Source organism: Pungitius pungitius, chromosome 7 (genome assembly GCF_949316345.1).
Source record: "Pungitius pungitius chromosome 7, fPunPun2.1, whole genome shotgun sequence".
In the NCBI taxonomy this organism is placed as follows: Eukaryota; Metazoa; Chordata; class Actinopteri; order Perciformes; family Gasterosteidae; genus Pungitius; species Pungitius pungitius.
In genome coordinates this window covers 13473639-13499585 of record NC_084906.1, presented here as the reverse complement: position 1 = coordinate 13499585, position 25947 = coordinate 13473639, and the positions used below count along the sequence as shown (strand labels likewise).

The following is a 25947-nucleotide window of genomic DNA, read 5'->3' as shown; positions in this document are numbered from 1 at the left end:
CAAAAGTATTTAATAAAAGAAAAGGTATTGTGCTAAAAAGAACATCTCAGCTGAGGAGCTGCTGGTCTCCACAACCAACAGGCCACAGGACAGTCTCATGACCATCCCTAGACCATGTCTGTTGTCTACAACCAGAGAACTATGGCGGCCTACAAGTATTTATAGAGATCAGTAAAGGTGTGAAAGTCAGTGGCCACGCCCCCTGGGAGTGGTCTCCCGGTGAGTTCAATGTAGATCGGATTTCAAAGGCCTCTCAGTCAATATCAGTTGTGTTGTTACACAAATGTACTTTGGTAGATTACATTACAATGAATACAATCATATGTGTACATTGGTTTTATAACATTTCCATTTCTTTATTGAATACATATCTCCAGAATCACAGTTGTATTTTGGTGTACACTAAATGCATTTTATTTATTTGGTCGTCAATTTATTTTTTAATATCCTACACTTTGCATTTTATTTTAAGCTATTTTGATCACCCTAAATGCATCCTTTCATCTACACAATAAATCTTGTGATCGTAAAAGTGACAATGTTTACCAAAGCTAGAAAATTCCTAGTGTGATTTTCTTTTTAAAGACCCTCAAACTTCTAACCACAGAAACACACTCTACTGAATCCTACCTGTCATCAGGCACTATTTTCAGATTTGTTTATCAGCCGCCGTGTCCTCCACTGATAAAATGTGACGCCAACCCGAGAAACAACAGTGTTTCAGTGTCTCTGTCTCCTGATAATCCCGTTTCCTCCTGACTGATCCTTTCGAACGGAGAGTTCCCACAGCTATCCTTCAGTCCTAAACACTTGGAATTAAGTGTCTTTTCTTCAAGATTCATAATTAAATGATCATATTGACAGATTGCATTAAATTAGATAAAAAAAATAAGGCCTCTCATCAAACAGACCAAAGTGTAAAGTTGGAATTCCCCTATAACATTTTTGACCTTCTCAGGAATGTCCTGACAAAGTGTCCATTAACCTTCATCATGAATGTGCCTCCACTTGTTCTGTGTGTACCAACTTCAAACACTAGCTTTATAGTCTTTATGGGACCCCGTAAATGTCCCTCTAAGGTTGTTTATTCTTCGACAGGGAGGCGATATCCGATGAATGATTAATGTCACAAATGGCCGCTGCACTGCTAATTGCTGTCCTCTGGGGTTTCATGCGAACACTGAGGGTTTATTATCTGTGATCAAATCAACAGCTCTGCAACCCGCAGTTTATTCTCCAAATGCAAAACAACAGCTAATGATGTAAACTCAACTCTGGGACTATTCAAAGTGGAGACGGCGTGTCAGCTTTCTGTATCCCTGTGTCGATAGGACAGTAGCAGCACGTGCTGAGTCCATCAACTCAAATGTGGAGTAACACAAAAAATAGGATTTCTTTCGGACTGACTCTGTTTGTTTTGAGTCTGAGAAAAGAGCTGATTTGGATTTGGATTTGGCAATTTCTCAAAAGTTTTTTTTTGATGCTGCAAGATCTAAAGTAAAAGCACCATTGTTTCCTGAAAAATGAAATCTTGTAAATCATTAATATATATTATTGTGACATTTTAGGCCTAAACCCATAATGTATTTAAAGCCAACAGGAATGTGTGTCAGCAATTCCAATTCCAGGGAACTTTAGTAGGCAGTCATTTTATTTTTCAGAGGTTTTTTGGATTTTTGATGTGGTAACTAGGTGCCGGTGACCTTTTTAAAGCCCATAAGGGCCTCTGGGTGTTTGAAGAAGTCATGTTTACCTATAGCCACAGTTGACAGGGTCATATATAACACTGCCTGACAACATGGCCTTTGTTCTATCAGCCTTTTCAGAGACGAACATCCTCAGTTGATGGCTGAGTGGGAAAGACAAGAGGGTGAAGAAAAGGATCCCCTCGGGCCACGTCGTCTCCCCCAGCAGTAAATTCTTTCATGGTGACGGGGGAGTTTCAGCCCGGACCCCTCACTTATCGAAAGGAGGAGGAACCAGTGAACCACCTGAGGCTCGTCCTTCTTGCCTTTCAAACTCTTGACAGGAGTCGGGCAGACCGCGAAGTAATCTCCGCTCGGGTCCCCCAGGTGTGTTAAACCAACAAAGGATTAGTGGTTTTCCATGTAACAGTTCATTTTTGTCTTACCACATTTACCAGCTCAAAAGATAAGCGGAACCGATGATTGGGAAATCATCAACGATGGAGAGGCTCAAGGAAGGTATGGTTTTTAGGGGGTTCATTTACTGTGCAAAGGATACAGATTTAACAACTGTGCAATAAATTGGCTGAATCCAAGTGGTCATTCACTGTGATGAAAAAAGTTTTTTTTAGATGGAAACTATTTGTTATTTAAGACCTTTTTTTAGACCTTTAGTTTTGATTCTTGGACAAGAACCTTTTTATTTAATGAAGGAAAACAATGCTTGAAGCGATGTTGGATCTGTCGACAGTAGCGGTAGACATCTCCAAAAAAGTTTTGACATTTGTCATGAAGGCTCAAATTATTGAAATGTGAACTTTAAGATGAAACCAACAAAATGTAAGTCAGCAGCCAATTCCAAAATTGGCTCATTATGCTCTTAAAGTCCTTGTTTTCCTTGGCCGATGCCGCTCTTAGACATGAGCGACAAATGCTATCTCTAGTCAAGGAAGAGACGAGGGACTTTGGTATCCATCACCACATCACTCTTCTTTAGTCTTTGCAGAGCCAGAATTCACACTGCAGAAGAAGAAAAAAAACAGCTGGAATGGGAAAAAACACCTATAGCAGGCAACAGGATGCACATGGCCCTGAGGAGGATGGCTGGTTAGATCCAGGAAATGGAGGAAAAATGAGAGGAAGGAGAGAATTTGGTCCGCAGCTGTGTTCCGATGTATTAAAAAAATCCTGTTTTGAAGCAGCGGGACACATTTTGTTATTCTCTCCCCAGACACTAAACAGTGTGACACAACAGTTGGTCAATCTGCATTTCACGCGTCAACATTCCTCATTCATTTTGATGTCTGAGAGACGATAGGAGCTTAAATCAAGCATCAACAACACAACTCCATCGCTCATATGTTGTTTCTTAAGCCTCTTTGCGATTTCTCCCATTGTAGATAGCCAAACTTTGTCTTACTTCTGATTCCCAGTTAATGTAAACCCGGTTTGTGAATCATGATGCAAGAATCCATTCACCCACACACCAACCGGAAATGTCACCTGAACATCTCGACTGCATCAAGGTAATATTGCACTTTTCATTTCATTGAAGTTTAACATCAATATTGTACAGTGTTATAGATTAAAGGTTTAAAACCGATTCACCTGAAAAGGTTACGCATAGAAATGAACGTCACCCAGCCAATAAAGAAAGCATAGTAACAGCATCAGTAAATCAATATTGACTTTGCTTTTGGGTTTAAGCATTTACGGAGTATACTGCGCATTTTTGGAGAGTTCTTTGTGTCCAACAAAGATGAATCACATATCACGCAATCACGCGCACACACGCACAGGATGCGGGTTCCCTGCATCCTGTGTGTGTGTGTGTGTGTGTGTGTGTGTGTGTGTGTGTGTGTGTGTGTGTGTGTGTGTGTGTGTGTGTGTGTGTGTGTGTGTGATCTCTGTGCGTGCGTAGCTGCAGCCTTGCCTTTAACAGAGTCGGACCTCAGCGGGAGTGAGGACAGTCCTCCGCAGCGTGCACCGCAGCGCGCACATCTGGATCAGCCGGCACGGACACCGTTTACTCTTTACAAGAGTGTGTCCATGGAAAGGATTACTTTAACTGTCCCACATCCAAAGCGACACAAAGTGAAGACAGCGCAAGTGGCTGGTCTCAATCTTCGTGTTTTTGTTTTATTTCAGAAACAGTCTCGAAAGGGCATCGAAAATGTAAGTGGCGTCTTTATTATAGAATGTGGGCAAGATTAGCAATTTCACAGCATGCTTATTTTACTCTATCTTATCTTTCTTCTTGGATCTGTACCTTTTAAGGAATTAACTACCCATAGCGAAAGACATAAACCCTTAAGAGGAAGTGCTTATTCAAACGTGCGCCCTCAACGAGCTTATTTTAGCAGCCAATAAAACGTAGAAGTAGAAGTGATAAGTGAAAAGTGAGGGTTCCAGAATCGTTCAAGATTGTTTGTGGGGGGTTTTTTTGTGGTGGTGGCTGCTCCCCGGGCCCCCGGGATTGTCTTTGGGGTCCTAACATGAGAGGCTGCGATATGTGAGAAGCTACTTCACTTTCAAAGAAGCTTTCCATACATTTACGAACATACAATGACACTTCACTTCATGTTAAAAGAATGTATGTGATTAAAGAAATTTAAAAAAAGTTAAATCTTTGCTTTGTACAAACAATAGCATACACACACAGATATGTGTGTATGTATATATGTGTATATAATATACACACACACACATGTTAACTTAGATCGTAGATATACAGATTGCGATGATAATCTCTTTCCGGGCGTTACATGAAACCGGAAGTTGTTTAAAATGCCGTCTACCTTGTTTTTCTTCATTATTTAAGTAGATGAGGACGAATGCTTGTGTACTTAAAGAAATACATTCAGTTCTTTTTTCTGGTATGTTATCATTATCATCATTACTCCTAAACAACATGCATTTACATGTATTTCTGGTTGAAAGAAAACTACCATCATTACTAACGGGTGATCCCTTGTTTCAGCATCTGGAAGACTTTGTTTGATAAGCTGATTTACCTCTCAGTATACACAAATGTATGTGTACTCAGCCAAACCGGTTTCACATGATAAAACAATTATTATGTTTGGATTCCGTAAATATACATACTGTATATGTTTATACAATCGTTATTTTCAATAATTTCATAATTAAATGAGCTAACTCTGACTGGCGTCGTGTGCTATTCGCCTTCCCCCAGGAAGACCAACAGAGATCGCTGGAGGGTGTACAAGAGGGCGAGTATCATGTTCTTCCTGGCTGTGGTGGCGCTGACTGTTGTCCAGAGGGGGAGCATCAACATCGGGTCTCCCTTCGAACTGGAGCGGCAGGCTCGCATGGAAGCATCCGAGGGGGCCGAGCGGGGGGGCCGAGCTCACCCGGGGATGAAGAGCTTCTGGAAGGCTACCAAACGCCACCCGCCGCCTAACAAAGCTCGGGCCAGCACGCAGCCTCCCGGGACCAGCGCGGACAGCAGGCCCACAGCCTGGGACGTCACCAGCTCCAACTGTAGCGCCAACCTCAACCTATCGAGTCAGGAATGGTTCACAGGCCTGGAGGACAATTTCAAGCAGTTCATGCTCTATCGACACTGCCGCTACTTTCCCATGCTCCTCAACCACCCGGAGAAGTGCACGGGGGATGTGTATTTGCTCATGGTAATCAAATCCGTGGCCACCCAGCACGACCGGAGGGAGGTCATCCGAAAAACCTGGGGCAAAGAGCAGCTGGTTGACGGCAAAAAGATAAAGACCCTCTTCCTTCTCGGTAAGCCCTCCAGCGCGGCGGAGGGAGTGCACCACCAGAAGCTAGTGGAGTACGAGGACTACATCTACCGGGACATCCTCCAGTGGGACTTCCTGGATAGCTTTTTCAACCTCACACTTAAGGAGACTCACTTCCTCAAGTGGTTCCACACGTACTGCCCCGGTGTGCGCTTTGTCTTCAAGGGAGACGATGACGTCTTTGTGAGGGTGGAGAATATTTTCGAGTATCTAGAGAGCAGCGAGGGGGCAAACAACCTGTTTGTGGGGGATGTGATTTTAAAGGCCATACCCATTCGTAATAAGAATAACAAATACTACATTCCCCAGGCTCTATATAATAAGACGCTCTACCCTCCGTATGCAGGTGGGGGGGGGTTTCTGATGGGCGGGACCCTGGCGCGGAGGCTTCATTGGGTGGCAGACTCCCTGGAGCTCTACCCCATCGATGACGTCTTCTTGGGCATGTGTCTGGAGGTGCTTCAGGTCACTCCGATAAAACACAATGCCTTCAAGACGTTCGGTTTGGTGAAGAATAAGAACAGTAAGTTGAACAAAGAACCGTGTTTCTTTAAGAGCATGATTGTGGTGCACAAGCTGCTCCCGTCGGACCTCATGGGCATGTGGAATCTGGTCAACAGTGACCTCGTCTGCTCACATAAAGTGAAGATCCTATAGCCTGACGGGAGCACCGGGTAAAGACAGCAGCCACGAGCTGAGCTGTACCTTGTGGATACTGTGATGCACGAGAGCCCCCTGGAAAACCCTCCATCATGCGGAGAGGGACGGTTGACAGTATGTCGAATTGCTGTAACTAAGCAGTAAAGCATTTTTTTTGGAAGAGTTTCCTTTGAAATCAAGTGAATTATACAGTTCAATTATACAGTTCAAAATGACAGTATTTATACTGTCATTTTCAAGGTCTAATTCAGGAAACAGATTCAGAGACAATGATCTAAGTTCAACAGCCACGTTGAGGATAAGTCACTTCCTCCAAGATGGGTGTTAATTCTTGGACGTAATCTTTTTAGTGGGTTTAACCCTTATCACAGCCAGACACACGGACAACACGTAGTATCATTCCCCTTATGATTGGATACCGTTGTTCAGGAACCATGTGGCACCATTGTCGTCCAAACACCAATGATAGAAAATCCATGAATGTGAATACACCTCAAATTATAGGTTAAAGAACAATTATGACCACTGGACAGAACCATGAATATGTATTTGTTGAATGATGTGCTTTTAGATAGCAGGGAAGATTTTTTCTTGAAAATAAAAAATGAATTTACCATAAGTTACAGCCCTGAAGTCTTGGTTTCAAAAGCCACTGCGCATACTGCCAAGCCTCCAGTCATTTTGGCTTTTTGGGCTTTTTGGACATGTTTTTGCCTTCCCCTGGAGCAGAACGGCATGTTACGGTCGCATAACATCGAGTAAGGGAAAGAAACAATTCTCTCTACCTCATTGGGCCAAAGAATTATTGATATCTTTCATCACCGGTAAACGCTTGGGGAGGTAGGATGTCAATCCCCTTTTGGTATCGTAGTCTTTGCACATTTTCTTTTGTTGGGGGGGTGTGACTCGCTTGATCTGCATGTCTGCCACTCGTACAATACTGGTGGAAAAAAGAAACTTGTGACATCTGTCTGTGGTTTTGAACGGAAGCCTGACATGGATTGCAGAAAGGGTTTACAACGACACTTTGAACTAAACCTTTTGCTGGTACGAATATATGACATGTTTATTTAATGCCCAATTAAAGGGGGCGAATGTGGGATGTGGTTATTTAATTTATACCATCAGATGAGCATATTAATGGGAGGTTCAGTGATTATATAGCGGAATGTTGTCGGTGATACCTATGTCTAAATCATCAATATGTACATCAAATGTCTTTTGCAAAATAAACATCCTAACACCACACTTGCCCTTTTCTGCCCCGGATTTGTTGCTTTTGTGTCTGCCGTCATCAGCATCAAACATCTACATGCGTTCAGCCTCTATTGTCCAACAGTCATGATCACATATCATGCTCAAAAAAGCAATAATTTGTGTACTCGAAACAAGGTACACTAGGTAATTTGATCAATGTCTAGCAACAGGAAGTCAAAGAACTCACTTACCTAATTCCTGCAATGTTTAATTGTAAAAGGCTGCAGCATTAAAACATTTACGCAACATCTGTTTTGGTGCAAATTAAAAATAAATATAACACAACTACATCCAATCATCAGTTTGTTTAGGTCAAGTACACCAAGCAGAAACCTGTATCGGTTCGAGCTTTAAGTTGGCTCAAAATGCACAAGCAGTGTCGAAAGATAAGAAAATAACTTTCTGTTGTTCTTCACAATTTCTTCAGGGACATAAACAAGACATAAACTAGATCATATATTGTCCGCCGTCAGTGCGATTGGCAACACAGGAGCATAGTTTAAGGATATGTAAGAAAACGTGCTGAATCCCGCTAACCGCAGCCTTCCTTCACCAATTTCCTGTTTTTCTGAAAGTGAATTGTTCAAGGAAAAGTGTGCTCTAAGAATAAGCCTGATGGTACTTTCATTTTCGAAATTAGATTGCACCCTGTGACTGCTTAACCGTTTTGCTTTATTTGATAAAGGACATCCTTCCCAGATATTTGGTATTGTAACAGTGAGTTTGTGTTTGTTTGTGTCTGTCTCACCCACCTCCTCAAAGCTGTCTGGAAAAACCTGCAGGTGGAAAGGATCCTAAAACCCAGAGTAAATGTGCCACTCTAGTGATGATATTTGGCTCTCCAACCTGCCTGCAGCCCCGCAGCTGATTATTTGCTCACAGTAATTGGTGGTAGCTTTTGATGTGTGCGTGGTCGATGCGATTTGGCTGGAGAAAGCTGTGGGCTTTCACATCGGCCCTCTATTCTCTTTAAAGGCCCTCTGGAGCCCCACCGTCAGCATGGCCAACCATGGCGATCGTGTTGCACAGGCTGAAATAAATAAAAAAAAATTCCTCAGCTCACTGAGACTGACTAGATCGTTTCCTTCAGTTAAGGCGTCACGGAACGTTTCATTTAGGACTCGCTATTACAAATCTGTAAATGACACCTCAGAACACACAGTGCCGGAACACTACATTTGAGTCTACAACGGGCCAGAGGACAGATCATATTCAAATCCCATGTAAATGAGCATCTTTTACACGTCACAGCCGTAGCAACCCATTGATTTAGCATCAATGCTTTATTACGTGTGGGGTTTAAAGTGTTTTGCTGTGTCGATACATTATTTCCCCTCCCAAGGAGTAAACTAAGCTAAACAAAATGTATTTTCATAGCGCTTTGGCTTCATATAATCACTTTGTATCCCAAATAGAACATGCAAACTGAGGGGCTTACAACTAGACATAATGGGAAATCATAAAAAAAACCAAGTTCCCATGCTTTAAAATATACATGTTAAGTTGAGAAACAGCACGGGTGACTAGGAAGACGTCAATGGACCTCCATCCCCCCATAAATCTCTAAATGGAGAAATTAGATGGTGCCATTACCAGGGCCTCCTGCCCTGACACCAAGGGCCCTGTTGAGCTCTCTGGACGAAGGGATGACGTCACTGACAAGGAACCAGCCCAACAGTTCAGTTAAAACAAACCCCATTGTGCGTATAGTGTAGGCATAGAAGAAGTTAGCTGCCCCCTTGTGGATTAGTTTTAAATTGGCAAGTATGCAGCAGTAAAGTACCAGTGTGTTCTTAGCATATTGAATTGAATTACCACTCAAACACATCATTTGTGTTAAGTGTTAATCCGACAACACTAAAATGGCAGTATCACATTTTGAAAATGATTGCCATATTAGATCACGAATATGACATCTGATAAACACTGCCCCCTTGTGGAGGCGGGCCTTTAAAATGAATGAAATACAATTTAACAGCAGCATTGAGCAGTCTCCTTAATCAGGAGTTGAAAAATCAATCATAATCAAGCTAAATTTATTGAAAGGGTGTTATATTGCATTGCATTAAACAAATTCCATATTAACAAGTATTTCAAGCCTTTGAAACCCAGTCAATACCATCAACTCAGACCTTCCGATTGACAAGAGATGAGGACAGGCACTTAAAAATCACCACCTACAAGGTTTTATTTAAATCACATGAAAATCTGGAGATTCTCGGATGGGGAAAAAAAGTCAATGCACTACAAATATTTTATGTTACATAGACAAGAGGTTATTCATCCTCTGACTCAAACACTGACTCTGCCCCACCAAATAAACTGACAGAACATTTGCCATTTTCTTAACATCCAACTCTTGAGCACCGACTCAACTCTGCTATCAAAATATGCTTTGCACATTACAGTAAAACTTGGTAACTAAAGGAAACTAAATGACAAAATAAAACCAAAACATATGGATACAAGTGAAACTCTTAGTTTTGTTTTTTTTTTTACAAAAAGGTAAAATGAAATCATACAAACTGTTTAAATTTACACAATGTTTCTGACAAAGACAAGCGTATTTTTCACAGCAAACTTGTTTGCCAGACCCGTTCCATTTTACTCCTTCGAAAAAACAAGCTAATGAGAGCGAGAGGCGCAGGCTTGCATTCGGGACATTCAGTACACACAATGCTCATGAGTTGAGAAGGTCAAAAGTACCATTCTGGCACACAAGGGTTGGGGAAGGTTTGAGGGGGTCTAAATAAAGGGCTAAAATGCCCATTAACAGTTAAATATATATCGTTGACGCTTTCTGGAATGTCCAAAAGCTCTGAAAAGTGATGAAACCAGAGTCCATTCAAAAAAAGTAAAAGACCAAGGATTTAGTCATCAAACTTAATTTTCTTCCCCTGGGGTTTGGCTCCAAATCCACCACCACCTCTTCCACCTAAAATGAGAAAGACAGATATTACTGAACAGCCTCTTACATTGAATTATGAAAATGGTAAATTGTCTTAGTAATGCAAAATAAACACATCCTTTAGTCCAAAATTTACCTCCAAAGCCACCACGACCACGTCCGCCTCCACGGGGACCTCCTCTTCCCCTGCCGCCGAATCCACCACCGCCGCGACCTCCGCCGAAACCGCCACCAAAGCCACCTCGGCCTCCGCGACCACCACGGCCGCCGCCGCCGAATCCACCACCGCCGCGACCGCCACGGAAGCCGCCTTCACCCTTGGGCCTGGCGTAGTCCAGGGTCACCTTTCTGCCATCAATCTCGCCGTCCTCCATGGCTTCCTTGGCTGACTTGCAATCGTCTTCATTGTTGAAGTCCACAAAGCCAAAACTAAGGATGAAGGATACAAGTTAGTCCAGCACATGGTACATTTGACCTAGTATTGATTTACAATAACCTTTTGAATGATCTTGTGAAAAGTGGAATATTTTAAATTCTCTAAACTTACCCTTTTGAGGACCCCGTTTCTCTGTCTGTTACTATTCTGGCTGCTGCGGCACCATCGAATGAATCCTTGAGGGTCTGATCTGATGTGTCCTCAGAGAGACCCTTGACGAAAAGTGTTTTTGTTGGACCTGTAACAGAGGACATCGTTTAAACTACAGCTTTTTTGATCCACCACAATATGGATAAATTCAAAATCGAGCAGAAGTTCCATGACCAGATCAGGAGTTCGCACGTGTAACTTTTGGGGGTGATATCCAAACAGCGTATTTCAAATGCACAGGGCGACATCTGTGAACCTACCCATGTTTCCTCTGCCGCCATCTCTGCCACTGTTCTGACTGTACTCCAGTCGGATTGACCGGCCTTCAATATCTGTGTTGTTGAGGTTTTCCAGAGCATCCTTTGCCTCCTCTGCACTCTCAAACTCTACAAAAGCAAAGCTAAAAGAAAATACATGGTATTAGGAGACTGTAAACACCAACAAACCCAATTGTACAATATGAAAACACACACCAATAAAAATGTCAGTGTAATATCCCATGAGGGACATTGTCAAATGTTTCAATTGAAGAACATTAGACTAACATTAACATTAGACAACTATTAGAAGATTTGAACATTCAACTGTACATTGAATATGTCCAGATCACTATGCCAGTACAAAGTCTTACCCTTTAGGTCTGCCATCTCTCTGTGGAATCCTAATAGAAACAGCTTTCTCAAAAGCAGCTTGTAGGGCTTCCTCTGTGGCAGTGAACGATAGATTATTCACCACCAGTGTTTTACTGGCTGCTCCGGCACCTACAGGGACAGAAAGGAAACCAGTGAGATAAGGCATGCGGCTCTCGCCCCATTTCAAATATGACATCAAAGCCTGGACAGCATAAAGACCAAAGGTGGCCACATACCTTGTGACATGGACCCTTTCTGACCCTGGCTCTTATCACCAACATAGTCAACCATGATGGATCTCCCCTGCACATCAGCTCCCTGAGCCCCCTCCAGCATCTTCTCTGCATCAGCCTCACTTTTGAACTCAATGTAGGCAATTCTGTCAAAACAAAAAAAATTTGGGACACAATGAACGCTGTTGTAGGGCAGGTTTGAATACTAGACACAAGCCAAGAAAGTGATCTTGAGCCAATGGGTATTTTATTTTGTGGCGTTCTTACCCTCTATTAGAACCGTTCTGGCCTGGTGGTAACCTGACGTCAACTGCATTTTCAAAGACTTCCTTCAAGTCATCGATTGTGGCAGAGAAGGGAAGGTTTTTCACAAATAGCGTTCGTGCATCTCTCTCTGTGGGAACAAATCTCAACATCAGCTTTGGGAAAGGCTTCTTAATTATAGTTACTAGACTGATGTAACAAATGCAATACTCAAGGTCAGTGTTACAGCGATTGAGGATAGAACCGGCAGACTCTAAAATACACACCGGCACCGAAGACATAGCGCTGCATTTAGTCTTCCTCCGTACATTCACACACAGAGTACTGAGCAACCACGTGTGTGTCAAGAAATGGAGGGGCTGCTGGTAATTCACAAATAAATGAATGACCCCAGTCCACTGATTTACCTTTCTTGCCATCCTGAGAGCTGTCCTTGCTTCGGGCCCGGTCCAACTTCAACTCCTGACCCATGAGCTTCTTGCCATTTAGTTCAAGAGCCTTCTGCATGTCCTCCTCAGATGAAAATTCAACATATCCAAATTTCCTGTTGAAGGGCATCATGAAAGAACCATTACACTGCCGTTCGAGGTCAAAAGTGATAAATCATAGAGTACTTTTACATTTCCCCCCAAACACCCCAGGACAATGACAAACATGCATTGATCCATTTCTCATTGATCACTTACTTGGATCCACCCAACCGCACATCGGCGACCTCAAGGCTGTTCTTGGAAAAGAATTTCCTCAGACCGTCCTTGATTTCGTCAAAGTCTTTGTTGGCGTTTAAGTTTCCAACAAATAGACAGAATCCTGGTAAATTGGGAGAGAGAATTAGATTAGATTAGATGTTCATCTCTTGGGTTTGAAAATACCAATTACGTCAAACAGATTTAGAGAAATTCACGATTAATTCATAAAACTCATAATTGCATTAAACTAAATTAGTTTGATGATACAATGCAACACTCTGGGTCAGTGCATCATTCCTACCTTCGCCATCTGGCTTTGCTTTCTTGGCAGCAGGTGTGTCATTCTTGCCCTCTGCCTTCCTCTTTGCAGGAGTCACTGGGGCTTCTGGACACAGAAGTGTTCAATTAGGACATTATGGTGACGTACGTAGTCAATTGAGCACTATTTAGGCACATTTATGGAGGTTAACCACAATATCACCAAAACATACCCTCTTCCTCATCATCATCCTCATCATCGTCCTCCTCATCATCTTCCTCATCATCATCTTCCTCAGATTCTTCCTTAGCCTTGACCATGCCGGCTTTCTTTGCCTTTGCCGGCGCAGGAGTGGTGTCCATCTCTTCCTCAGATTCTGGTGAGCCAATGGCATTGTTTTGTTAGGTATTATCATTGTGCCAAAACTCAAAATACTGACCACTTGCCAACATCAGATTTCATTAATAAGGTGACATCATACAAAATCAGTATTAAGTCCCTTGTTGATCATCATATACTATCCTACAAAAACAATTCAGATTAAATAAAATTTATGGAGTTTCCACGAACCATCTTCGTCTTCATCCTCCTCTTCATCATCCTCCTCCTCAGACTCTTCTTTAGCAGCCTTTGCGGCTTTTTTGGCAGCTGGAGTAGCCTTCTTGGGGGGTGGGGCTGTTTCTTCTTCTGATTCATCTTCTTCAGAGGACTCCTTTGCAGGTTTGGCCTTCACTGGGGTTTTGGCACCAGGTTTAGCCGATTTCTTGGGGGGTGGGGCCTCTTCTTCAGACTCATCTAGACAAATAAACACAAGACTCATGAATTCCCACAAAAAGCAAAAATGTACAACCTCTTTGAACCCCGACAAACGTGTTACAGCGATTGAGGATAGAACCGGCAGACTCTAAAATACACACCGGCACCGAAGACATAGCGCTGCATTTAGTCTTCCTCCGTACATTCACACACAGAGTACTGAGCAACCACGTGTGTGCCAAGAAATAGAGGGTGTAAGATTTAGTACATTTGGCGCTGCGGTTGAAAATTGCATAAAATACAAGCCACTAAAAACATTCATAAAAGGATCATGGTACAATATTGAAGGTCCTACCATCTGACTCCTCTGCCTTTGCAGGTGTGGGTTTAGCCTTTGCGGGTGTGGGCTTAGCTTTTGCTGGAGTGGTTTTAGCCTTTGCTGGGGTCTTTTTTGGTGGAGGGGCTTCCTCTTCAGACTCCTCCTCTGTTGTAGTTACAAAACTTTAATAACCTCAACTTGCTGAAGCAGGGAAATTACATTTGTGGCATGTGAAAGACATCTCCAGTGCTAACAATGCTTGTTTGGAATATAGGGGCATATACACTCACCGGCCACTTTATTAGGTACACCTGTCCAACTGCTCGTTAACACTTAATTTCTAAGCAGCCAATCACATGGCGGCAACTCAGTGCATTTAGGCATGTAGACATTGTCAAGACAATCTCCCGCAGTTCAAACCGAGCATCAGTGTGGGGAAGAAAGGTGATTTGAGTGACTTTGAACGTAGCATGATTGTTGGTGCCAGAAGGGCTGGTCTGAGTATTTCAGAAACTGCTAATCTACTGGGATTTTCACGCACAACCATCTCTAGGGATTACAGAGAATGGTCCGAAAAAGAAAAAACATCCAGTGAGCGGCAGTTCTGTGGGCGGAAATGCCTTGTTGATGCCAGAGGTCAGAGGAGAATGGCCAGACTGGTTCGAGCGGATAGAAGGGCAACAGTGACTCAAATAACCACCCGTTACAACCAAGGTGGGCATAAGAGCATCTCTGAACGCACAGTACGTCGAACTTTGAGGCAGATGGGCTACAGCAGCAGAAGACCACACCGGGTGCCACTCCTTTCAGCTAAGAACAGGAAACTGAGGCTACAATTTGCACAAGCTCATCGAAATTGGACAATAGAAGATTGGAAAAACGTTGCCTGGTCTGATGAGTCTCGATTTCTGCTGCGACATTCGGATGGTAGGGTCAGAATTTGGCGTCTACAACATGAAAGCATGGATCCATCCTGCCTTGTATCAACGGTTCAGGCTGGTGGTGGTGGTGTCATGGTGTGGGGAATATTTTCTTGGCACTCTTTGGGCCCCTTGGTACCAATTGAGCATCGTTGCAACGCCACAGCCTACCTGAGTATTGTTGCTGACCATGTCCATCCCTTTATGACCACAATGTACCCAACTTCTGATGGCTACTTTCAGCAGGATAATGCGCCATGTCATAAAGCTGGAATCATCTCAGACTGGTTTCTTGAACATGACAATGAGTTCGCTGTACTCAAATGGCCTCCACAATCACCAGATCTCAATCCAATAGAGCATCTTTGGGATGTGGTGGAACGGGAGATTCGCATCATGGATGTGCAGCCGACAAATCTGCGGCAACTGTGTGATGCCATCATGTCAATATGGACCAAACTCCCTGAGGAATGCTTCCAGCACCTTGTTGAATCTATGCCACCAAGAATTGAGGCAGTTCTGAAGGCAAAAGGGGGTCCAACCCGTTACTAGCATGGGGTACCTAATAAAGTGGCCGGTGAGTGTACATTCACAGCTATAAATAAATAGAGACACGTTGTTGGGTCACAAGACATCATGCAAGATTGTAAACCTATGAATGTGAACACTGAATTTGGATGCTTACCGGAATCATCATCATCCTCCTCGCTTTCTGCTTTTTTGGCAGCAGCGCCATTTTTAACAACTGGGGTAGCCTTTGCTGGTGTGGCCTTCTTCACCACTTTAGGGGGTGGAGTCTGTATACAAGAAAAAAAGTTAGCAACAGAATTATTTCCTAGGTCTGCAGAGATTTGATATACACACACGGTTAGCATACCTCTTCTTCATCACTGCTTTCCTCCTCACTGGATTCCTCCTCCACTTCTTTGGGGGGTGGAGGGGCCTTTTTCTTCTGAGTCGCCTGCTTGTTTGCTGCCTGAAACAAAGCAAAAAAATACACTTAAACCACATTTAATATATACAATATTTGTACTGTACCTCACATAAGAGGAAAATTAGGCGACAGAAATAAGTTCTGACAAACGGCCATAATACTAGTATTGTTCCCGATTTGCACAGTGACATTTGGGTTTATGCCACGGGTTACCAAGTTAACGGCAAAACTATAATAAATAAATAATAGTTATTGGGGCTGGTCTGCCATGTGCTTCTTGGGAGTAACCGCGTGTCCGCGCGGTAACGTGAGACTCCGTTACACCTCGTGTGTCACACCGAGCAGGCGCACGACCCACGTGGAGCTCGCGCTGCTAGCATGTTGGCTAAGGTCGGAAGAATGTTCCTAAAACGCACGCTGCTCGGATACAGAAAGATCGATGCGCGAGGAATCAGCACACCTACATTTAAACGGTTTAGGATATCGATAACTAATAAACGAAAAGTCATTATGAGAGATTACCCTCGGCGTGGGCACGGCTCTGCATTCAGGATTAACATGCTAGCGCTAACTCACCACACGTTGGCTCGCACGTTATCATATGATAAATTCTCAATACTTATTAAAGCAGGTATGTAATATTAGCAGGGAGGCGTTGTGTACACAAAAAAACCCGTATTGAATGAGTCGCTAAAAAAGCCACGCTTGAAATCGAGGACGCGCATGAATGCCATCTTGGGTACTCAGACTTTAACAGTAGGAGCTCGCGGGCAAGGCCCGAAAACCAAAAGCGAGGTAAAACATGGCCTAGCGTGGACAAGCGGGAATGTTAAAAACGTGGTTAAATTCACTGTGTATTCGTGATCGTGCAAACGGTTTGGTTATAGGCGTAAATAATCACGAGAACGCAGTAGCAGTGAGGCCTTACCGACCGGTGTCATTTCCGTTTTTCACAAAAACGCAGCAACTTATTAGCAAAGGCCTCATGCGTAACAACACAGCTTAGGAGCATAAATGCAAACATTAAGATCATTCGATGGAAAAGCAACGTTGTCTTACCTTTGCAAGTTTCACCATTGTGCTGCTGTGCGTTTCAGTGAAACACAAATAACTGGACGTTTAGGAACAAATAACGAAATAGCTAATGCAAACACGTGGATCAGCCTACTCGGTGGAACATTGGGCAGGAAAGACTGAGAAGTGGAAGCCGCGCTGGTTACTCTCCTGCTCTGCGCGTTCATGGAGCCCCGCCCACGTGACTGGTTCCGCCAATCACAAAGAGCAGGGTTTGCATCGTGCCCGCGCATTGCCCCTACAGCATGTATTTGGGTCAGCCCACAGAAGTAAACCATTTTAAAGCCACTGATTAATTCATACACGAGCTAGGAAAACAACCATGTGGTAATATGTTGAATGTATTGTTGCTAACGCATCTTTAAAACAACGTCTGGTTCTGTGTACCGTTCTGACCATAAATGCCACGCTGAATTTAACGAGAGACCGTGTAAAGGTATTGTGACCCTAACTTTAAAATGTTCAGATTGAAAAAAACAAAGCTAAAATAGCTTTCATAAATTATACAGGTACATTTGTTTTTCGGCCACTATAGACTATGTGGGCCACAGAGAACAGCATCTGCATGTCCCACGCAGCTGTTTATATAAACCACGTGGTAGGGGCCAGTTGCCATCACAGATCAGCCACATGGAGCCTGCCATGTGGAGCAGTAGTTGCATCGAGCCATACTCACCACTGGGGTGCCCCAAGGCTCCATCCTGGCTCTGTCCTTGGTCCCCTCCTCTTCTCTCTGTACACATGGCTTCTCCTACCTGCCATGATGATGACACTCTTAACAACCAATCCTGTCTTTTGCCCAACCTGAGACCTGAGATTGTAAGCCGGTTTGGATAAATTCAAAATGCAAATGTAAAAATTGCAACTTCATTCACTCAAATAACATTGGGCTTCTTTGTCATTTTGAGATAGCTCAGCCTAATACTTAACTTTAACACTTCAATTTTTACCGCTCGCTTTGCAGAATGAGATTCACATGCAGGGCTATTACTTTTGGGTACCAAGGCTTTTACTCCAGCAAAAGCTCATTTTTATTATTATTATTATAATAATGATAGAAACAGAATTTATGATAACAAATGTGGGCTACAGCGTGGGTTTTTGGCCCAGGCTTTTGAAATCGCCTTCTCCCCGATATGATTATGTCGGATATTAATCAAGAAAAATAGCCACCAAGCAAGAGAAAGCATTGGATAGGCTTATAGTTGACACAACCTCATGAAGTCTAATCTCAGTTCTGGAGCTTTTGAATGTACCCCATGATCTTCTCCAACAGATGGAGTAGGCCAAGCTATTTTGAAATTGAAGATATTAAAATTGACATTTTAGCTCCTTTACCAGAAGTGTAGGCTATTGAAAAAACACCTCACCAGAAGTCTTCCTTTGAGGCACGTGTTGTGTACATGGTGCAGCCTACAGTATCTTAGACTCAACCGGTTCCCAGGAGACACGAGCAGCACCATTGGGTAATTAACCCTGTACACCACACAGAGGCAGCATTGTGTTTGAAATGCCTCCTGAGGGCAGTGCATGAAGAATGCCTTTCCATTCAAGCTAAATGTCTCCCATCACCTCATTAGTTAGAGGTTACAGCATTTTTTTTCTTCTTATTAGTTAATTTAGTAAAGTCCTGCCTTTGCATTTATCGTTTATTCGTTTGTGGGCAATCATCCAAAACAGAGCCATGTAAAATTTGAAATTGGCTCTAAATTGTTGCTATAAGTAAACAGTATGTTTGAAAAACACATGTCAAATTTATTTTGCATCAATGAAATTCAATATTAACAACTGTTATCTATCTGGTTTTGGAATTATAATCTTGAAATATGGGGACATAATGAGAACACTGTATTCCAGCCATATAAATAAATTAATCTTATTAGGATGGCCCATTTACACTAACTGTTAAGCAACCATTTAAAGCAACTTTTAGATTTTAAAGCTTCTATGAGACTTTACCGTTTTGTTTTTTTGTGATTCCTTTAGCCTAGTGACGTGTTGCCTCTGTGTTTCTCAGACTAATGGGGCACTTACCCTCTAGTGTTTCAGTTGTTCATACTGGATATTGTACAATATAATCTTTTATTCTTGTTTCTCATTATGTGTTTTTATATTTGCTTATTAAATGCTGATAGGTTCCCCACATTAATTTGAAATGATTTGCCATCTGCCAGGGAGATGTCTTTTAAATTGCACTGAATATAACCAGCAGACAATCTCACAGATGTAAATACATGATACAGGAGACAAAGCTTCTGACACCTTAGTCACTCAACTTCTACAAATTCAATCCAAATGTTTCATAGATAGATTTTTTTCGGGTCCATTTTGGGTGTGCAAAGATAGACTAAATTTTGATTTTTTCATTCTGTAGAAGTTTGATGAGAAAACAATTTGTTCTATAAATACACGTTAACCATTGAGTAAAAAGGAGTAAACAGCTAAAACTGACTGTATGAAGAATGCTTTAGCTTACACTGTTTCTATCAAGCAAATTACCTTGTTTCATCATTATCATTATGGTATGAAGGATTAGGTTTAGTTTTAGAACCTGATTCACTCAACAAAGTTTTGACCATTATTGTTACTTTCAAAGCTTTTGTAGAAGGAGTAAACAGCTAAAACGGTCTGTAAGAGGAATGCACATTTACAGTGATGAGCTTGAGTTATGAGTTGAACCAATGTTTGCCTCCTTAGTAGCATCAGTGCCTACACTCACCGGCCACTTTATTAGGTACACCTGTCCAACTGCTCGTTAACACTTAATTTCTAAGCAGCCAATCACATGGCGGCAACTCAGTGCATTTAGGCATGTAGACATTGTCAAGACAATCTCCTGCAGTTCAAACCGAGCATCAGTATGGGGAAGAAAGGTGATTTGAGTGACTTTGAACGTGGCATGATTGTTGGTGCCAGAAGGGCTAGTCTGAGTATTTCAGAAACTGCTAATCTACTGGGATTTTCACGCACAACCATCTCTAGGGTTTACAGAGAATGGTCCGAAAAAGAAAAAACATCCAGTGAGCGGCAGTTCTGTGGGCGGAAATGCCTTGTTGATGCCAGAGGTCAGAGGAGAATGGCCAGACTGGTTCGAGCTGATAGAAGGGCAACAGTGACTCAAATAACCACCCGTTACAACCAAGGTGGGCATAAGAGCATCTCTGAACGCACAGTACGTCGAACTTTGAGGCAGATGGGCTACAGCAGCAGAAGACCACACCGGGTGCCACTCCTTTCAGCTAAGAACAGGAAACTAAGGCTACAATTTGCCCAAGCTCATCGAAATTTGACAATAGAAGATTGGAAAAACGTTGCCTGGTCTGATGAGTCTCGATTTCTGCTGCGACATTCGGATGGTAGGGTCAGAATTTGGCGTCTACAACATGAAAGCATGGATCCATCCTGCCTTGTATCAACGGTTCAGGCTGGTGGTGGTGGTGTCATGGTGTGGGGAATATTTTCTTGGCACTCTTTGGGCCCCTTGGTACCAATTGAGCATCGTTGCAACGCCACAGCCTACCTGAGTATTGTTGCTGACCATGTCCATCCCTTTATGACCACAATGTACCCAACTTCTGATGGCTACTTTCAGCAGGATAATGCGCCATGTCATAAAGCTGGAATCATCTCAGACTGGTTTCTTGAACATGACAATGAGTTCGCTGTACTCAAATGGCCTCCACAATCACCAGATCTCAATCCAATAGAGCATCTTTGGGATGTGGTGGAACGGGAGATTCGCATCATGGATGTGCAGCCGACAAATCTGCGGCAACTGTGTGATGCCATCATGTCAATATGGACCAAACTCCCTGAGGAATGCTTCCAGCACCTTGTTGAATCTATGCCACGAAGAATTGAGGCAGTTCTGAAGGCAAAAGGGGGTCCAACCCGTTACTAGCATGGGGTACCTAATAAAGTGGCCGGTGAGTGTATAAGTATGGCCGCATGGCATTCAACTCCCCTTTGGGTTATTGTGCCACAAGGCCGTGGAATAACTTGTCTCCGAATTTTCGAGTAGCTAATTTGTAAATTTTTCCTCATAGATGGACTTTTATGGACTTGAAATGTTTCCGTCTTCATTTCTTCGGTTACTTGTTTGTTTCTTTGAATATCTCATATATTTATGTTTTTTATGTTTTTATGTTCTGTATGCTTTGTGGTTTTCTTTTAATGCCCTTCACTTTGGAAAATGTGCTTTAAGATGCATTCCATATGAATAGAGATGCCATTAATACATCTCCAAATCGGAGAGGTGCAGGTCCCCTATTGGTGAACACTCACTGCTACTGAAACCTTTTCTAGATCTGATCAGCATGTAAAGAAATGGTGGTCCAGGTGAAAGGAGCAGTGTTCTTTCTAAGCCCAGGAAGACAATCCCTATACTGCTTTTTTTGCCCACTAGCCGTGCAGAAAATGTTTGTGAACTAGATTTTACGAACTTAGTTGAAACATAAAAACCCCAAGAGGATACATATAAGTGCACATGGAATGTTCTTTTTATCATTTATGAAAACATTTACAACTATGTTGAACAAAAGAAAAAAGTTACAAACAGAATTGACCTGCAGTTTGCACCAATTTTCCAAACATTACATAAATAAAACTCATATTTATAAATATCTCTTTTTTTATAAACATATAAATATTTTTTAAAACATAAATACATTTATGTAGGGGGAGATGAATGTGCATCAGCAGCCACAATATACAGCTTTACGGTTTGTAGTTTTTACACTAATGTCCGCCGTCTTCTATGTATGCATCAGTTGATTCTTTGTATGGTATACACATATGTATATATGTATATATACCTGCATATTTATCATATATATCAATTTATACGAGGGTTTGGTAGCATCATCATCTCAGTCTTTGTTTATGCTGGTCGTGTAGACTTTCGTACCGAAAATCTGTCACTTGTTGAGCTTTTCTTCTTCTCTCTCAGGTGAGAACAAACGGAACCTTTGTTTTTCAACCCATCGTCCAGAAATCTAGAGAAAGAGGGGAAATAAGAGGAGTCAGTTTAAACTGAGCATTTGCAAACCACCAAATTTGCACAAGTGAATTCCCTAAGCAGATCTGCAGTGCTTATCAACCATTTATCCATCAACCTGTGTTCTCTCATTGGTCTTTGAATCTCCAAAGGTTTGAGATTCGAGATTGGGTGCATTTCAATTTCCTCTCAATGGCTCTCAACACATTGAGTGTTGCCATGACAACAATTAACACATTTCTAACCCAGACTCACACATTTACAACACACTGCAGCTGCCTGGTGAAGTGTCAGATTGAAGACACACATCCCCAATTTGGTCACAAAATCGCATTCCTCCAAGAGGATTTCACAGATTGTCACAACCACAAAATAGGCCTCAAGCCTCATGATTAATTCTGCGTCACCTCACTTCCTCATTTCTCCATTCACCACCACAGCCCTCTTTGTGGCTTCTGTTAAAAGCACTGGGGTAAAGAGAACGGGTTTCCCAGAAAGATCCTGGCCACTGCAGGGTGCCGCGTGTTTACAATGTGTGTGCGCTTGCCTGTCTACATCCCCTCCTCCATTTCTCACTCTCCTGGTTTGGTTAAAGGCTGGATTGTTTCCCATATATCCGTTAACAGCAGTTTAAGTTAGCTTTTCTGCTTTCTCAAGGGAGTTCCTTTACAAAGGAGGGAATACCTCTTGGCGATAGGTCAAGATTTGATGTTATCAGGAGATTTAGGCATCGTGTGGCCTTCATATCTTCACTTCTATAGAAAGTCTGAGGTTATTGACATACAAAATGTCTTTGATATAATAAAGCCGACTTTTGGCCAATACTATGAATTCATCATCTGATAGAGTAGCATGCATGGCCATTACTCTCCACAGGCTAAGCCGCTGCCACTGGATTCTTATTCTACACTGGCCTGACTGTAGACAAAGAGCCCCCGCTGTGCTGAAACAACTGCCAAGAAAATCTGACTTTAATAACATCTTTTCTATGTTTGTTCTTTCTCTCTTGCTTGCTTTCTCCCGTCTTTTCCTCCTGTCTTCCTCTCTTGGCCCTTTCCATTCTGCAACTAAAGGTAAGATCCATTAAGGACCTTTTATGAAACAGAAAGTATCCCATTTGTCACTCCAGCCCACTACTGACTATTGACAGAAGATAAAATGACTCATATGCTTATTATCCCGTTGCACCGTGACAAGAAGACAACTCACCAGAAAAGTGCTGCTCCGACCCTAGCAACCCATGCCGCTGATGGTTCCTATCCTGTCCATCTTGTGTCCGAAGCAGCCACTCCGTGACGTGGAACCCCCTTTCTTGTTTCCCGATTTGTGTCTCCTAGGTGCAGGTTGGTCGTTTAGGAGACGAGCCCACATCCCTTTGGCCCGGGTGTCCATGCGTAAATCTCGCAGTAACCGTATCCGAGAGCGCACAGCGTCTAGCCGCCTCTCCTTCTCCTCCGACTCCAGAAACTCCGCCAGCTCCTCGCCCAGCAAACTTCGTAGAGACTGGAACACAGATTGAGAAAATAAATATTGGGCAACGTTGAGCAACTGTTCAAATTATGAGAAACCTCATCTTGGCGCATGTTTGAGCTGCCCTTGTGCATTGGCCGAGAGAGAAAATTAAATAATCTATCATTTTCCACACGGGGCACTATATGATTAACCTTTGTTAAAGTGGTGAAGTCCGATACAAAATACACTTTCGATCAGGTTCAATTGAAAGGACAATGTTAAAAGGAGTTCGGATTCTGCACTTTCATTTGCAGTATTTAGGTACCACAATTCAGACATCGCTCACGCCTTCAGTATAGACAGGTGACTGTGCGCTGCTCCTCTGGTCTCAAGCAGACTGTGACACCAACTTGTAGCCATTCCGAATCTAATCTCAGTGAATAACCAAAACCTATATTTAAAAAAATAACGAATGAATTATCGGCGATATTCTACAGGCGAATGGGTGACTACGCAAAACAATGATTTAGATTGATGTCGCCTACTGAGATTTTGGCAGAGAATTTGGAAAATTCTAATTCCAAGTTGTCAATGACTATTTTGATTGTGTAGCAGCATCTTATATTGCTTCAAAACACATTCTAATTTGAATGGTTTCTGCTAAAATGTACTTATGGACATCTTTTGGACGTCAATTTACTTAATTGGCCACTTAAACCCTAAACGTCAAATGCGTTGGTGCAAAAGATATCTTTGTTTAAAGTCTATATTAGAGCATTAAATGTATAATGTGATTTCTCTTTATCAAATGATAATGATATACAACCGATTTGCTAGGGTGATGTACATCTGAAATGAGGAGACATGATGCGTCAAACATCAAGCCGCGCATCCTGGACCCAAAGGAATATGGTGCGAAACAAAGTTCTCGGTAATAAGGATTAATAATATGAGAGTTATTCTTACCTTCTGTTGCGCCTGAGACACAGGTTTTGCCCCCATCCTCACTGAAAGCAGGGTGACCACAAGTCCACACGCTACCAAGTAGGACAAGTTCATTTCGCCAAGTCGTGTTTTCTCTCAAAGAGATTCTGCTGCTGAAGTTCAGAGAGAGACGGTAGCTGAAGCCGAACAGCTGTTAAACACAAGAGGCTACAGTCCGTCCTTTACTCCAAAGCTGCTCAAGTGCTTCTCCAACTCTGTGTATTGGTCCTCAGCACTTTATAGCCAACTAGCGGTGATGTCATGATAACCTGCGTAATGGTCCCCCTTCCTCGCCAACTCGCTGTTTTCTCTACCTGCCTCTCATGCCAGGGGTTAATTAGCCTAAATGATAAAAGCCGCGGTCATTGGAGGAAATGAGATGTCCTTTAACTTTCAGAACTCTGGCTAGGATGCAGCGTCTGAAAGGTAGTTTCAAAGACTGCGCGTCAGGAGCTGAAGAGCGACTTTGGCAGAGGACTAAAACATTGGATGATGCCGCTCCTAAGAGGGAGAATTCAGATAATGCAACGGGAATGAAATAACGTGTTATTATTTGTATCTTAATATTACCAGGGAATGAAAAAAATGAAACCGCATCAAAAAAAAAATGAGTTTGCCTCAGTGCAACCCTGTGCATTTATTACAAAGAAATTAGATATTTAGCGATGCTTGAGGTGTGATTCAAAGAAACAGATCATGCATCAGATTTATGCCTCTGTGGCAAAAGAGGTTTCTGGAAAGTTGACTTCATGCAGAGGATGACATCTACCACCATGGTGCATTCAAAGTTAAATGGCTCTGATGGTTGGTGGCTGATGGTGCCATTAGGAAAAGAGCATCATTATAATGGATGTGTCTCGATGGGAATGGCATTATTGGCTAAATTATTAGTTCAAATGTGATTTGTAGTCTTGTTTTGTGGATATTGGGATTATCTGGGTTCCATTCAGACGAGTCGCACTGCACATACACAGTGGAACCACCAACATATACTGAGGTTTCTTTGAGACACCATGATGAGCGTTTGGACCAAGAATCCTATGTTAACAATTGCTACGCTAATGTTTGTTCTGCAATATATGACTTTGAAATATGCATCGTCTCGTGTTGTCTTTACGGCACACTGAAGATCCAGAATACAATTGAGATGGCTTTTCAGGGTTATGAGGAACCAATCTGAAATGAATCTTTGTAACACCAAAATATAAAGGACCACAGGAAAATAATTGAACAGATACTTTTAACCACATTAAAACCGATATGCTACAACTTTAAAGAAGCATCTTCAGTGTTAAGGTGGGCAATATCGAATAGTATTTATCATTATAGCATATTCTAATGTGCTGATAATAATTGTTTATAGCCTTATCTTCTAATTTGAGATGGATGTGGTAATCCCCATCTTTGTTAATAGATCAAAAATACAGGTATGGTGTAGAAACGCCAGTTTTGACTTTGAGGACCTTTTGCAGTATGAAGGGATTCCTGAGCAGTCTGCAGCCTGGAGCAGAGCAGAACTGCAATCTCAGGCAGCACCGTATTGGAACACAGAGTGGCAGT

At 42.4% G+C, this 25947-nt stretch overlaps 3 protein-coding genes and 2 non-coding genes across 7 annotated transcripts; 1 reads left to right on the top strand and 4 right to left on the bottom strand.

Moving 5' to 3' along the window:
* The first annotated feature begins 2161 nt into the window (after positions 1-2161).
* b3gnt7 (UDP-GlcNAc:betaGal beta-1,3-N-acetylglucosaminyltransferase 7) lies at positions 2162-7375 on the top strand. Of its 2 annotated transcripts, XM_062563636.1 has the most exons (3): positions 2162-2204; positions 3119-3860; positions 4882-7375. In XM_062563636.1, coding segments are annotated over exons 2-3 (1242 nt in total). In that variant the 5' UTR covers positions 2162-2204; positions 3119-3858; the 3' UTR covers positions 6122-7375. The 2 variants fall into 2 exon arrangements, with proteins under 2 accessions (XP_062419620.1, XP_037326626.1); XM_037470729.2 differs by lacking the exon at positions 2162-2204 and having other exon boundaries at positions 2942-3860.
* Positions 7376-9544: 2169 nt separating this feature from the next.
* Positions 9545-17098, bottom strand: ncl (nucleolin). 2 transcript variants are annotated; one of them, XM_037470726.2, is made up of 16 exons: positions 16941-17098; positions 15825-15923; positions 15633-15744; positions 14064-14192; positions 13523-13747; positions 13185-13328; positions 12995-13078; positions 12691-12814; positions 12412-12548; positions 12008-12134; positions 11744-11886; positions 11507-11636; positions 11136-11275; positions 10837-10963; positions 10426-10718; positions 9545-10316 (listed from the first exon to the last, which is right to left on the bottom strand). In XM_037470726.2, exons 1-16 carry the CDS (start codon positions 16956-16958, stop codon positions 10252-10254), a joined length of 2097 nt encoding a protein of 698 aa, XP_037326623.2. In that variant the 5' UTR covers positions 16959-17098; the 3' UTR covers positions 9545-10251. The 2 variants fall into 2 exon arrangements, with proteins under 2 accessions (XP_037326623.2, XP_037326624.2); XM_037470727.2 differs by lacking the exon at positions 14064-14192.
* On the bottom strand, positions 12222-12361 carry LOC119217315 (small nucleolar RNA SNORA57). Its single transcript, XR_005120252.2, has one exon. It is a non-coding gene; the product is annotated as a small nucleolar RNA SNORA57 (small nucleolar RNA).
* LOC119217316 (small nucleolar RNA SNORA57) lies at positions 13821-13960 on the bottom strand. Its single transcript, XR_005120253.2, has one exon. It is a non-coding gene; the product is annotated as a small nucleolar RNA SNORA57 (small nucleolar RNA).
* Positions 17099-21416: 4318 nt separating the features above from the next.
* On the bottom strand, positions 21417-24737 carry nppc (natriuretic peptide C). Its single transcript, XM_037469679.2, has 3 exons — positions 24370-24737; positions 23161-23454; positions 21417-21949 (listed from the first exon to the last, which is right to left on the bottom strand). Exons 1-2 carry the CDS (start codon positions 24460-24462, stop codon positions 23182-23184), a joined length of 366 nt encoding a protein of 121 aa, XP_037325576.2. The 5' UTR covers positions 24463-24737; the 3' UTR covers positions 21417-21949; positions 23161-23181.
* Positions 24738-25947: the final 1210 nt, after the last annotated feature.

Excerpts from the sequence above, each read along its gene's own strand:
- ncl (XM_037470726.2), bottom strand. Across the intron at positions 12,549-12,690 it reads GTGCGGTTGGGTGGATCCAA|GAAATTTGGATATGTTGAAT; the intron begins GTAAGTGATCAA and ends GCCCTTCAACAG. Across the intron at positions 10,964-11,135 it reads TGGCGGCAGAGGAAACATGG|GTCCAACAAAAACACTTTTC; the intron begins GTAGGTTCACAG and ends CCTCTGTTACAG.
- nppc (XM_037469679.2), bottom strand. The coding sequence starts at position 24,462 with ATGAACTTGTCCTACTTGGTAGCGTGTGGACTTGTGGTCACCCTGCTT. Across the intron at positions 23,455-24,369 it reads TGTCTCAGGCGCAACAGAAG|TCTCTACGAAGTTTGCTGGG; the intron begins GTAAGAATAACT and ends TCTGTGTTCCAG.